Source organism: Mizuhopecten yessoensis, unplaced genomic scaffold (genome assembly GCF_002113885.1).
Source record: "Mizuhopecten yessoensis strain PY_sf001 unplaced genomic scaffold, ASM211388v2 scaffold8111, whole genome shotgun sequence".
In the NCBI taxonomy this organism is placed as follows: Eukaryota; Metazoa; Mollusca; class Bivalvia; order Pectinida; family Pectinidae; genus Mizuhopecten; species Mizuhopecten yessoensis.
Genome location: NW_018407384.1, coordinates 764100 through 778958, shown reverse-complemented (window position 1 = coordinate 778958; position 14859 = coordinate 764100). Strand labels below are relative to the sequence as shown.

Below are 14859 nucleotides of genomic sequence, written 5' to 3'. Positions count from 1 at the left end.
AATTTCAAATAATAACACAAATTCTTAGCGAAATACATGTTTTAAAGTCAAGGCAATTATAAACAGAGTTCTTTTTTCATTCGGGATGTCTCAGAAATATTCTTTCATCCAGATAGAAATCCTAGAGAAAACCGAACAGAGACCGATAAGGCAATCCCGCAGTATCTAAGAAGATTGTGAATTTTACGTTCCTCGTTAAAAAAAATGGTAAATTTTGGGTGATAGCATGTATTTTCTTTGCCCCCTTAATGAAAACAATTGTTATATACTTTCGTAATATACTTAATATTTTAACGGGGAAGCATAAATGTTTGTTTGCATGCTAGTATCGCGTTTCCCAAGCACGTTTTGCAGCCTCTGCCATGTTGTTGCATGAGGAGCGAGTAGTTTGCTGGACGATGCTTCACCAGCGCGCGAGACCGTCATCGCAACGCGTTCGTGATGTGATGCTAAAATACGAGGTATTCGAAACATCCATTTGTAAAAATGAGCACTCGCTTTTCCCATTTTATAGTAGCAACTCTTTTTTCCACAACAAAGTGTCCACGTGCACGCACGAAAATCAATATTTTATCGTTTTGTTGTTCGTTTTTTTTTATGAAAACAGTGGCTTTGAAATCTGAAAGTGTGTAATCACGTTTAAGCAATGTCGAGAAAAAGAAGAATAAATCTGTGGAGTTGTCGCTCGATAGTTTTTGGTCAGTGTTTTGGAAAATTCGTGACGTTATGGAGATCTGTGGCATTGTTTCACAGTTATATTGCTGTGTGAGGCATCCGAAACATTAACCAAGCAGATGAAGGTGAAAATGGTAATGAAATTACATGCAAACTAAATGTTCAATATTACAATTCAACCTGCAATTGCTTATTAATTAAGGTTCACCAAGCTCCCTGAAAGAGGCTATATAGTTAGTATAATCACCCCTTGATAGGTCATATTTGAAGACCCCAATTAAAAATTGGAATTTACGTATGTAATTTAAATATATTTGACTTGTATTCTAGCTATTAAAATGTTCCATAGCGAGGTTAACAGTCAATATTAAGACATTAAGGCTGACATCTTCAATAAGATTCATCAGTTTGGAAAAATGTGATATCAAAGTTTTACTTTTTACACAAACACGTGGCGACACATTTAATATGTACATTGTTTGTATAAAATGTCAAACGTTCATATCATTAAGGCTGACGTTTTTCGTCAGAATTGTTCATCAGACTTATAACATGTCAATCTCTTTTGAAGCCGAGGTGAATGATATGAAATTACTCATTATACATATGCATGTATAAAGTTCAATTGAATTATATTAAACCTAGGTCATGGGGAGCTTAATTTCTTTTTAACTAGATTCGGAGGGGCATGCTGGTCTCAAAAGTAAATGATTGTTGCTATGGGAATGCACAAAAAACATAGTAAAATGCCGGAGTTACATATTTCACCAGTATATATAAAACCAAGGGCCTTTGACCGTTATGAACACAAAAACTTAATATAAAGTGTCCTTTTGTATTACTTAATGTTGTTATAGAAAAGCTAGACATGTTATAAACATTGAAGCACTTTTCAGTTTCATGTTTATAACATGTCTAGCGCATTCATAACATCACAAACAATTATGAAATGGCTCAACCTCTGAAGTTAATTTATCGATTGAACGTAGAATTTGTTTTCTTGTTTATAATCGGCTAAAATATATTACCAGGGAATTTTACTCTGATTTTAGTCGTTTCGAAATGGAAACATCTATCTTACTTTGAGGCTATTAAGCCTCTCTACAGCTAGTAAAAAAGAAATTAAGCTCCAGATGACCTAGGTATATATATGATCTTCAGATAATAGGTTATTTCATAATATACATTTGGGTCACTTAAGACAAGATATATATAATTACAAGTCCTGTGAATTATTTTTATGAAGACATCTGCAGACTTAGTGACTTATTATTGAGGGGTATAACTGTATTTGAATATTACCTATCAGGAGGTTGAAATTCAGGGTGACTATAGCCTCTTTCAGGGGGCTTAATTATTGAACCTTAAGACAGTTGAAGGTTTATATTTTGAGATTATATTTCATGCAAAAGATAATCAAGAGTGTGATATGAGCTTTTTAATTTGATTTGCTTCTTTCAAAATATCGATATCATATATGTGGGATTGTCATAAATTGTAATAATGTATGCATATGCACTATTGTCTTGTTTGTATTGTAACATTTTCAAATTACTAGATTATATTTCTACAATTGCAACTTCATATTTACGCAATTTTTAAGCTTCATAATTGTATTATACAGTTTTGTTATTTTGTAAACTTAGTCATTCATGTTTTATTTCACATTTCAGGCTCACACTATTTTGCTTGTGCAGGCAACTCAAAAACCAGAAACAAGGACATATTCAGATTACGAATCTGTGAATGACTGTATGGAAGGTACATATTTGTATGGCTAAAAATACAACCTGTTCCAATTTCTTTAATACAACTTTTCTAATGCAATAAGTCAGACACTCATTTTAACTAAAGCAGATCTTAATTCAGCTTCCACAAAGATTGATATTTTCAACTCAAAATTTGACTTTCAATTGCAAGTTATGCTACTTAATGAGGTTGACGTTGAGATACTTTCTGTTCATATGTACATTGTACATGTGCATAATGTCATCAAATGAAAATGCTTGATATGGTTTGTAAAATATTTGGTAGGTTGAAGAAAAAACTTCTAAAAACTTCAATTTAAGAAACATTTGATCTGAAATGATTATGTTGTCAATTCTGTATAGAAAAAATGTATATGAAAAAACGTCCACTTGAATGTGTAAATGATTTTTGTGTTTATATAATTTGCTGGCTTTTCATCGCAGGTATTTGTAAGATATTTGAAGAACACTTGAAGAAAGTAAATCCAGATCGCCCCTCCATAACATATGACATCAGTCAACTGTTTGACTTCATGGACCAGTTACATGACCTCAGCTGTCTCGTGTAAGTCATATATTCTAAACGCTGATCAGCTGGAATGTGTGAATCAATTTCTCGTGTGCATCAAAAACATCAGAGCTAGTCAAAGTCTTGTATCAAATCAGCTTGCTTGTGAGAGTTAAATTCTTTTATCAAGGCAGCTAGCACAGGCTGATTTATACTTAGTTTGTAAAGCTAATATTTAAGTGATGTATACAGACTGGAATGCTACCCTTTTGTCATACAATGCAAGTACTACTTGCTGTTGACCGTTAATTTTCCAGGAGATTTGCATTAGTTGATGATTTGTTGTTAACTTGTTCTGTCGTGAAGTGTATTACAACTCTATCAATAGAACAAAATATAACAAAATTGACTTGTCAGATGCATGTTTTTCTTTACAGTCCAGTGTTTTATACATTACAGATTCCAAAAACAAACGAAAACCTACATACCGCACAACAAAGACTGGGTCAAGGAAAAGATATACATAATGCTTAGGAGACAGGCTTCAAAATAAGGATGGACCAGACCTGTTATTGATACTTTCGGACAGAGGTCTAAACAAACCTGTTCTTGATTAAATATGGGACAAATATGTCTGGCATTCTGAAGGAAGAAAAGTCTTGTCCTATATACGAAACTTGGAAAGATTGTGTTGGGAACAATTGAAAACATCTTTGAGATATTAGCTGGGAAAAAAGGATTCTTACAGAATCCCCACAGATGAAGTTAATACAATATTAATTGAATTTATGTTCCTTTTGAAATTAAGATCAAACCTGTTTGAGTCAGATTAGTAAACCTAAGTCTTTTCCATCATCATTAGCAAGAAATGTACATAATTTCACCCAAAAAAGCCATAACATTGATTTGCTGACAAGGATTCTCATGTTAGATGGAAAAGATAATATGACATTTGGTGACCTATAGGAAACAACATTTTTGTCTAAGCAAATACATTAGAAATTGCATTTCAAATGTAGTCATACTCATTCTTGGAGGATTGAAGATTTTAGAATTGGGATAATTATTTTATTTTCATGCAATAAGATGAAATGAAAAGCAGATCAGAAGAAAGAAAGACACATTTGTCAAAAATGAATGGAAGATATGACTCAAAATATTGTCTTTAGCAAGGTCCGCCTGAAAGGGGAATAATGGTAGTTGAATGTCAATACAATTGTATTTGATTAAAAGTAGGATTATTATATATCTAACCATGCAAAATCTGTGTCAGTACCGGGTAAAATGCAAAATCTGTCAGTACCAGGTAAAATGCAAAATCTGTGTCAATACCGGGTAAACTACCAATAGTTAGGTCTAATCATGCAAAATCTGTATCAATACCGGGTAAAATGCAAAATCTGTGTCAATACCGGGTAAAATACTAATAGTTATGTCTAATCATGGAAAATCAGTATCAGCATGTGTTGGTCAGATGTTATAGGTTGTGACATGTTTAAGTCATGGAAATGATTGAATGAATGTGGTGAGAATAGCCATTACAAATGTATAATTGAATCAATGTATGTCCCAAGTTTCATGAACCGTTACAATTCAGAGCATGTACATCTTTTTTAGCTCATAGGATAATTTAGAACAGGGTTTAAATTGAGTTAATAAACTAGAGACTTTACACTTGTTCAGCTGAACGTAGACAGCTCTCAAAAAAATCAATTTAAATGTACCTTGATTTATCACAAAGCTTTTTTTTTTTTTTTTACACTTTGTGCAAGAACACCATTTGTGACTTAGAACTTAGATAATAGACTCATGACAATATGTGACATAACATTGAATACAAGACATCAAAATTTCAATGTTGAAAACTTCAAAATTATCGTTCTGAGAGAGAAAAGTGTGTTTTTATTATTTTCCCATAAATATTCAGACAACTTCAAGGTACAATTTGATAAAAAAAAATGTCGCTTATATCAGTAAATGATTTCTGACCTTCATTCGAGATTTATTAACTCATATCACACTGATTTATAACCTGGACTTTTGTTCTTATTATGACATTTCTTTCCAGGTTCATTGTTGGTGTGTTTCTTGGAGTTGTCTGCTCCTGGTGTAAAGTTGTGTGGGATACTATGAAACTACTAGGTAGTTGTCTGAATATAAAACTTGACTTTGCATTGTTTGTTGTCTTTAAGGTACTGTTTGTTTCTCCGTTTCTCAAAATCTACCTGGGATTTTTTTTTTTTTAGAGTATTAAAAGAATTAAGCATTGCAATACTAACATTATAGTAAAGTAGATGTAAATGAAGTATGTAATCTAGTAAGTTTGTGGGGTTTTTTGTTGGTGTCTGGTAAGGTGAAGAATATATGTCAAATGATTTACTTAGATTAATGTCTGAAAGATGCATGGATATATAAAGTAATATACATCAACATAGTTTTGTAGTTACTTTTGGTACAACATAGTACTGTGACAAATTCTCTCCAGTACCATAGTAACTCTAGTGAGCCACTTGACAATTTAGGATAGATAAATGATTGTAAAACCTTCCGAAATTAAAAATATAAATTAATCGACATTTACTTCAAGTATATTGTTGTTAAGTTATTGTGAACAAAAGAGCTAAAACTGAGCAGAAAAAGGAGTGGAGGTGCTTGTAAGGGGGGTACTTAATATGTGGATATGTGATGTATGTGTCTGGCTTTTATAGTTTATTATAGCTTTATTTAAAGATACAGTTCTTGATACTGCCTTTTATTAAATATTTTTGTTTGCCTTATTTAGAGTATCAATTTTAAGCTTTTGTGCTTTTGTATGTTATTTAATACTAATTCACTATGTCAAATGTTTAGTTTGAATGATCAGTCAAGCATTGATTTTTTTTTAAATCTATTCCTCTGGTTTATTATTTGCTGTTAATTGTCGTGTATTGAAGGGAAATTAACATTGTTCTAATCATTAAAAAATACAGATCTGACTCATCATTCTTGTGACTTAATACTTGTTTTGTGGAAAAAGAATGAAGTAATGTAACATTAAATTTGTAGTTTGTTTGTGCTGTTCATACATAAAATTTTCAAAACATTTTAATAAACATATGAAAGACTTGTTTAGCATTGTTGTTTTTACAGTGTTAATATTTGATTTTATACACAGTTAATGAACATGTAATTGTTTATAACCACAGTGAAGCTAACATACCACTTTTGATGTTAAGTTTTAACCCCCAGTTGGCAGTTTGATAAATCTATATAGAGTTCCTGCTTTCTCTTTTCTCTGGGCACTCGCTGTTTTTCCAGAGGTCAGATATAGATATAATATGCAGGTTTTAATAGTAATTTCCCATCACCTATTATAAAATGTGTTATGGATTCTGAAATTCTTAAACTTGACTGAGAATTTTGCATTTATACTTTGAAGATCCTCAAAGAGTGGTGGGAGTTATCCTCTATAATTAACTTAATCTAATGGTAACCCTTTCAGTTGATAGTTTTCTGTTTCACATTTAAGAGTGTCTTTCAAAACTTTTGAACACCCCAATTAACCCTCATGTATTGGAGAAGCATTGTTGAGAGTTGGACTTATATGACAACCGATCATTTTGAGTTTGGGAACGTTATAACTGATGATCATACGAGAGGTCCTGATTAAGTATCTCTATAACTGATCAGAGTAAGACACATGATATTAAACCAATCATCACAAGACAAGGAATGCATATTTATACAGGACTCTAGTTTCCCAAAAAAAGAGAAGAAGAAAAATTTCAAATCGTGATGCCATTAAGCGCATAGTTCTTGGTGATGTCACAATTAAATTCTTCATGTTCTTATTGGCTTAAGTGAATGTATTCTGTCATGCCATTAAAATGACTATTAAACAACCTCCAGGTTCCTGCAAGATTGATCTATTTGCTTAAAATTGGAAAGTTTTGAAAGTACTATTAAGTAATGTTGGATATGGTTCTGATGGAAGCATAGTTCTAACAGTTACAAATGTATCTTGTATGCTGTGTAATATTTCTGTGTGAACATCAATCATTCACAATTATTGGGTAGCTTATAATTAAGACGGTAAGCAACTCAACTTTTTTGTTGGAGCCTCAAAACTTGACCAAGAGTTTGGCTATGCAAGACCATCATTAATTGAAAATTCAAAATGAAATTGTATATACAAAAAAAACAAATGGATTGTTTTTGTTTTTCTAGGCTCACTCTATCCTCCTTGTGCAAGCTACCGGCAAACCTGAGACACGTACTTACTCCGACTATGAATCGGTCAATGAATGTATGGAGGGTAAGTGCTCCAACTATGAATCGGTCAATGAATGTATGGCGGGTAAGTGCTCCGACTGAATCAGTCAATGAATGTATGGAGGGTAAGTGCTCTGACTGAATCAGTCAATGAATGTATGGAGGGTAAGTGCTCCGACTATGAATCGGTCAATGAATGTATGGAGGGTAAGTCCTGACTAGGATCATTTTTATTAGCTCACCTGGTCCAAAGGGGGCTTAGGGGCGGGGCCAAAAGGGGGAAATTTGACTATATTGCTACAAACAACTTCTTCTGTAGAACTGTGCACTGGATATCAATCATATTTGATCAAAAGCATTCCTGGGAGGCCGGGATTTAAAATTGTACAAATGGTGTGGCTGACCCCCCAGGGAGCTGATGGGCAGGGCCAAAAATGATATTTGGCTATACTGCTTAAAGCGACTTCTTTTCTGGAACTAAGAAGTGGATATCAACCATATTTGACTGGAAGCATCCCTAGGTGGTGGTGATTAAAAATTGTACAAATGGTGGGGCTGACTCCCCAGGGGGCTAAGGGGCGGGGCCAAAAGGGGGCAATTTGGCTATATTGCTACAAACGACTTCTTCTGTAGAACTGTGCACTGGATATCAATCATATTTGATCAAAAGCATTCCTGGGAGGCAGGGATTTAAAATTGTACAAATGGTGTGGCTGACCCCCCAGGGGGCTGAGGGGCAGGGCCAAAAAGGGTATTTGGCTATACTGCTTTAAGTGACTTCTTCTCTGGAACTAAGTGATGGATATCAACCTTATTTGACTGGAAGCATCTCTAGGTGGTGGAGATTCAAAATTGTACAAACGGTTGGGCTGACCCCCCAGGGGGCTGAGGGGCGGGGCCAAAAGGGGGCAATTTGGTTATATTGCTATAAATGACTTCTTCTGCAGAACTATGCCATGGATATTGATCATATTTGGTCGGAAGTATTCATGGGAGGCAGGGATTCAAAATTGTACAAATGGTGGGGCTGACCCCCCGGGCTAAGGGGTGGGGCCAATAAAATGTATTACTTGGAAATGGTTGAGATCCCCACCATATAACCATATATACAATTGCTGAGTATAAAGAGAAGAATGCACATTTGCTTCCAGGATGTCCCTAGGGTCTGGCCCCACCCTTGGAGACATAGTCCCTGGGCCATAACTTTAAAACGGTTGAGATCCCCACCCCAAAACTATATATACAAATGCTGGGCATAAAGAGACGAATGCAATCATGATATCAGAATAGACCCTGGGGTCTGACCGAACCCCTAGGGACCTAGTTTCTTAGTCACAGCTTGGAAACAGTTGAGAGCCCCACCCTATAACCGTATATATACAATTGCTGAGTATAAAGAGATGATTGCACATATGCTTCCAGGTTGGCCTTGGGGACTGCCCCACCCTTGGAGACTTAACCCCTGGGTCATAACTTTGAAATGGTTAATATCCCCACCCCAAAACTATATATACAATTGTTAGGCATAAAGAGACGAATGCAGTCATGATATTAGAATTGATCCCAGGGTCTGCCCCACCCTTGCAGACTTGGCCCCTGGGTCATAACTTTGAAACGGTTGAGATCCCCACCCCAAAACTATATACACAAATGCTGGGCAAAAAGAGACAAATGCAGTCACGATATTAGAATCGATCCTGGGGTCTGGCCACAACTCTAGGGACCTTGTTACTGAGTCAAAGCTTGGAAACTGTTGAGATCCCCATCCCATAACCATACATAAAATTGCTGGGCATGAAAAATCTAATATAGCTATGCTACAAGGATTGGCCTTGGTGTCTGTCATATTCCCTTGATCTCATTTGGAGAATAATTTGCAATGAGTGCTTAGGTATCCAGGTGAGCGATACAGGCCCTCTGGGCCTCTTGTTGATTGAATATTTTTTCTGTAAGCTTTAGCAAGTCAATTATAGTTGAAAAATAAATTTGCAAGGTTGGATTTAAATAATTTCTCATCGGTAAGAGCTACTAGTTTCTACCATAACTCGATACAGGGACGTATATGCTTTATTTTGTGCCCAATGCATTGTTTTACTCCCCTGATCCATGTAAGAGGAAATGTCATGATTCAAATTATTTTATATTATGCTTCTTTGGGTTAGCCATAGGGATCTGTAGGAAAAAAGGAACTAATAGATAAAAAAAAAAAGGTATAGAGTGTTTCAAAATGACATATATATCTTCGATAAGTTAGTTTCCAGGATCAAAATATTTAAAATACTCAATAAGTATATTTAATACATTACATACACCATGGTATGAAATTCTTATAGTTTCTAGGTTTCATAATTTCAAGAAATATGTTTCTAGGTTTCATAATTTCAAGAAATATGTTAATTTCAAGACATTGAATTTAGCAGATGATAAATTCCCGTCAGTTTTTATTCTTTTAGTTGATCAGTCTTTATTCTTCTTTTTTTTTCTCTCCAAGTCACGAAATCCATCACATAAAATGATGATGCTGGACAAAAGCTCTCCCCAGCTATTGTCATTCTGAAACGTTCTGTACCTTTTAATTAAAATTTCAACACAATTTACTATATTATGTATTTCAAATATCTCCCCTTTTTAGCTCACCTGGTCAAAGGACCATGGTGAGCTTCTGCCATTTGCCGTCCGTCAACTTTTCCTATAAATTGATTTTGACCAGATTTGGCCTGGAGCATCGTGGGTAAAGGGAACTCAATTATGTTTAAATGGAGGTTGAGGCCCCTCTGGTCGCTGAGGGCCTAGCCCTATAGGGGCATTTAAAGTTTAAACCTTTAAAATCCTTCTGTATCATTGGAGGGATTTCATCCAAATTTTGCATGGAGCATCCTTGGGCAATGGGGAGTTAATTTTGTATAAACAGAGGGTGTGGCTCCTCTGGGTGTTGAGGGCCCAATAAGGAAATTTGAGGTTTAAACCTTTAAAATCCTTCTTCTGTACCATTGGAGGGATTTCATCCAAATTTTTGCCTGGAGCATCCTTTGGCAAAGGGAACTCAATTTTGTAAAAACAGAGGGTGTGGTCCCTCTTGCTGCAGAGTGGTGAGGCCTAAAAGGGGAACTTGAGGTTAAAATCTTTAAAATTCTTCTTTGTCTGTGCCATTAGAGGAATTTTATCAAAAATCTGGGACTAAAGGGGAATTTGAGGTTTAAATCTTTCAAAACAATCTTCTTATTTTAACCAAATTTGGTCTGGAGCATCCTTTTGAGAAGGGGACTTAATTTTGAATAAACGGAAGGTGTCGCCCCTCTGGGTGCAGAGAGATAGGGCCCAAAAGGGGAATTAGGGGTTTAACTCTTTAAAATCCTTCTCTTTCAAAATGGTTGGAGTTATTTTTACCAAATTTGGTCTAGAGCATCATTTTGCAAGGGGGACTTAATTTGTTTTAACAGAGTGTAGTCCCCTGGGAGCAAAGGGGAATGGTCCAGTAGGGGAAACATGGTAATGAAAGTTTAAAATCATTTTCCTTCAGTTTATCTGGAGGTTTTCAACAAAATTTTGTGTAGAGCATCCTTGGGCAAAGGGGACTTAATTTTGCATAAATATATGGTTGCTTTTTGGGGGCAGAAGGGCAGGCCCAATAGGGGAAATTGAGGTTAATCCACCCCAATTCATAACGACAGAAAGAAGGGATCTAATGAGGAACGGGTGTTGCTGAGAGACAGAGCCAATATTTGGAAATAGTTGCAGTATTATATGTTATAAGAATAATTTTTCATGGTTGCTTTATTATCCATGATACAGGCCCTCTGGTCAAATCCATGCTTGTTATTATTTCTCACTGAAATTATCAGATATAAGAGTTTTGAATAAGTGATGAAATACAAAGCAGTTATGAGATGAATTGTGCAAGTCACTTCAGGCCTTAAGTTCATGATACAATCTTGTACATATTAATACATGAAATTGAAATGTGGAATACCAAGTACACTTCATGTTGTGAAATGTTATTTGAAATAATTGATACTAATACATTACAACAATAATGAAAAAATATAACACCAGTTTTCTTTAAAAATATTGGCAAATCCATGTGTACGTATGCACAGCTTTATTGATTTCTGTTGATTTCCTTACTTAGAGTGTGTTGGCACAAAGCACATGTCATGATCAATATTGACATTTTAGGTATCTGTAAAATATATGAGGAGCATTTGAAGAGAAACAACGATACCTGTCCCTCCATCACATATGACATTACACAGCTGTTTTCCTTCCTCGACCAGCTGGCAGACCTCAGTTGTCTGGTGTAAGTATACACCGTCATACTACCCTCACCAGGTTTAACTCATTCACCCCTGAAGACACATTTGAACTCCTTCAATTTAATGGTTGGAATAGTTCATTACAAATTTCAGGGGTGAATGAGTTAAATATCAATACGAATGTGTTATTGCATTACATCTGAAACAGAAGTGTTACATTTGTAATCTCAGTTTCTGAAGAAAAACCCAGCCTTCAGCAGGTTAGTTTCTGTGATAAAAAAAAGTTCTCTTATAGGACATATTTCTGACCTATTTACTAGCTTTATGGTACATAAAGCCCTGTGATATTAAAAAACAGAGTAATGTAATTATGTCTGATGTTAAATGTAATTATGTGTCATTTCACAAAAGGGACCCAAAACTCCATACTAGTTGAACCTTTTGACTGTTGGTGTGGTTTTATGAAAACTTTGATAAGTTCTCATCCGCTGTGATAGGTTTCAATACTGTAGAACTTCAAAGTGATGAAAACCTGATCATATCATCGATTTGTGTTGTCTGGATGTCCTGAATGACCATCAGAGAGTTCTCGCTCCAATATCATTAAACTTTTAAAAGGTTTTAGTCCAACTTTCAATTAACAATAAAGTCTATATTTATCTCTGAAATCACATCAAATAGGAAATACCACATTTACAACACTAACGTTTAGGCAACTCATGCTCAGACATAATATGATGTAATATTTCTAATAAATAAATCATGACTGTAGGGCTCATTGATAATCACAGTAGAGGATAAGACTGTTATTAGTTCTTAGTCTTGGGTTGTGTTTTAGAAGAAATTGCATGGTATTGCATGTTTCTACCATGATAAACAACACTCCTCTTTCCAGAATATTGTGATTCTACTATGACTTCCATACTTGACACTACTTTTTTTGTGGTAGTACATATTTTTTTTCTTTTCCAGGTTTGACAAGTCTTTGGGGTCTTATAAACCACACAACAAAGACTGGGTGAAGGAGAATATTTATGTGATGCTAAGAATGCAGGCATCATCATCATGAACAACACTTAAACTACCATCTTTTCACTTTTCATCCACAACCATCATGTATGATAGTGTCAGAGACACATTTGAGGGAGTTGTACTGGGTATGTTAGGCCTGAAGTTTGTTTAGTTGTAGTTGATGGGACCTTGATCACATGCTGTACAGTGTATAGTGTAATTGGAAAGATTTTTAAATGTTTACTCTACTGGAATTAGGGTTGAAGTATTTTGTCTAGATGTAAGTTTTCAGTAATAAATCAATATACTGATTAAAATACATGTAACAAAAAAAATAGAAATTCCAGAAATTTAGAACTCCATTAAGAGATTATACAAGAAAATGATATCAGTTGGTTCAATGCTATTATAAGAAAAACACCACACTTTTACGATTATGTAAATCAACATACCAACTTGATGTCATTGTTCTACTGTGTTAAGTTATCAAATCGCCTGTCATTCGTGGTCTGTCTATCTGTCGTTCAACAATTCTTGTCTTGCTATTTCTCAGAAAGTACAGGAGGGATATTTCTCTAATTTGTAATGTAAGTCTCTAGCTGTGCATGTTTACTTTAGAAACTGATAGGAAAAACTAAACCATCTTGGATTTTGAAAGTTTATTTGTATCGCTAATTTACAGAAAGCACTGGAAGGATCTTTCTAAAATTTGATATGTTTGTTCCCCTGGTTAAAAATACCCCTGATCCTAGTAAGAACTATAGTTACCTCTAATTATGTAAGAATTTCATTTTTTTTTAGCAATTTGCATAAAGTTCTGCAATTCTTATACTGTACGTTTATATAATTACCACAGTGGTAAATAACATGACATTACAAAGTTTAATTTAAGGTATAAGATTCCTTAATATGATTTCCATGATGGAACTGGGTATTAGTAACTGTAAGGAAAATGAACAGCAAAGACGGTATCTTTTGTATATCTGATATTAGAGCTGTCACAATATATCGGAAAACAGATTGCATTACACGGGTATATCATATCGTACCACAATACAGAGATGAAATACGGCTGTATTGAAATATTTTTCAAAATCATATTTTCATGTATCATTACTACAAATTTTAACAGATATGCTTATAAGCATAAAACAGGCTTTTAATTGTGGTAGGAATCGGTTCGAATTTTGTAATCTATGGTTGGTTTGAAAAAAAAACTTAAATCAACATGATCCTTATTTATGATTAAGTTTGATAACATTCTGACAACAACTTCTTATAAAAATGAGCATGTCTTTCCTTTGACAATATATCGGGATACATAATGCTATATATTCATTCTGTATTGCAATATTTCGGGATCCACTCTTGGCGTATTGTGACACCCCTATATGATGATATAGATCCTTTCATGGTGGGTGCCAAGATCCTTCTGGGATCTCGTTGTTTCAAAACACATTAGGAGATCCTTATTAAGGACACGTGGTTACAAAATTACGCTGAAACACTGCATGCACCAGTTATTCTTTATATTGTTTCCTGATGCATCATGAGATGAGCGTCATGTATTACCGTTCGAGGTATATGGTTTGACATGTTGTAAGGATTCGTAGTTTGACAGAAGTGTTAAACACTAAGATATATCATCAGACGCTGTTGTCATGTTATACATTGTGAAATATATTGCCCAACACTAGTGTGGTGTTAGGTGCCTGTCACAAGGGTCACTTTATATATATAAGATACATCATTTGACATTAGTGTCAAGTTATACGTTGTCAAATTTATAGTTTGCCATTAGTGTCATATCCTACATTTAAACAACGCCGGTGTTTTTGTTTGTTTTATTGTTAAAAATCATGATATTACAGAAAATTCCATTAAAATCAAACTTATATGTCACTTCTGTTTAAACTTCATTGGACTGTACAATTGATAAAGATCAACCTTCATTTCATTTCAGTTCTTTTTGTATGTAGCATTTTCAGTTCCATAATGTTTTCTCTGAAATTATGAATGATTAAATTGTTATAAAAACTATTGATGTCTATGTGTTGTCCGTATGTATATATCTGTAAATGCTAGTCGCATTAAAATACAACTTGTCACTTTAGATGTCGTATAGATCTGTTTGTCAGATTAATGATGCATGCTGCACTACTGTGATTGACAATATCTTACAAAACTATTTCCAAACTTAAGAAACTAGTTAATATATTTTAGGAATAGTAAGATGGACACGATAAATTAACTTATTATGAGAGAGGTACACAGGAGATAACATATTGATAATGCCAACATCAGTAAGTAAAGCCAAAGCCAAACTCGCAAGTCACGAAGGAAGAAGGGACATCTTCTCAATAACCAAAACTCTCAGGGGTGATGATATCTGGATAGAAGCTGGCTTGGGTTA

General features: G+C 34.5%; 1 protein-coding gene across 2 annotated transcripts; it reads left to right on the top strand.

Annotated features, from left to right (window-relative positions):
* The first annotated feature begins 125 nt into the window (after positions 1 to 125).
* Positions 126 to 14484, top strand: LOC110454916 (enhancer of rudimentary homolog). 2 transcript variants are annotated; one of them, XM_021504729.1, is made up of 4 exons: positions 126 to 207; positions 7138 to 7225; positions 11359 to 11479; positions 12408 to 14484. In XM_021504729.1, exons 1-4 carry the CDS (start codon positions 205 to 207, stop codon positions 12502 to 12504), a joined length of 309 nt encoding a protein of 102 aa, XP_021360404.1. In that variant the 5' UTR covers positions 126 to 204; the 3' UTR covers positions 12505 to 14484. The 2 variants fall into 2 exon arrangements, with proteins under 2 accessions (XP_021360404.1, XP_021360402.1); XM_021504727.1 differs by lacking the exons at positions 126 to 207; positions 7138 to 7225 and adding an exon at positions 7253 to 7389.
* The last annotated feature ends 375 nt before the right edge of the window (positions 14485 to 14859 follow it).

Bases quoted from the DNA above. Each gene is read 5' to 3' on its own strand.
- LOC110454916 (XM_021504727.1), top strand. From the start codon at position 7,293: ATGAATGTATGGAGGGTAAGTGCTCTGACTGAATCAGTCAATGAATGT. The intron at 7,390-11,358 runs GTAAGTCCTGAC...TTGACATTTTAG, and splicing joins GGTCAATGAATGTATGGAGG to GTATCTGTAAAATATATGAG. The intron at 11,480-12,407 runs GTAAGTATACAC...TTTCTTTTCCAG, and splicing joins GCAGACCTCAGTTGTCTGGT to GTTTGACAAGTCTTTGGGGT.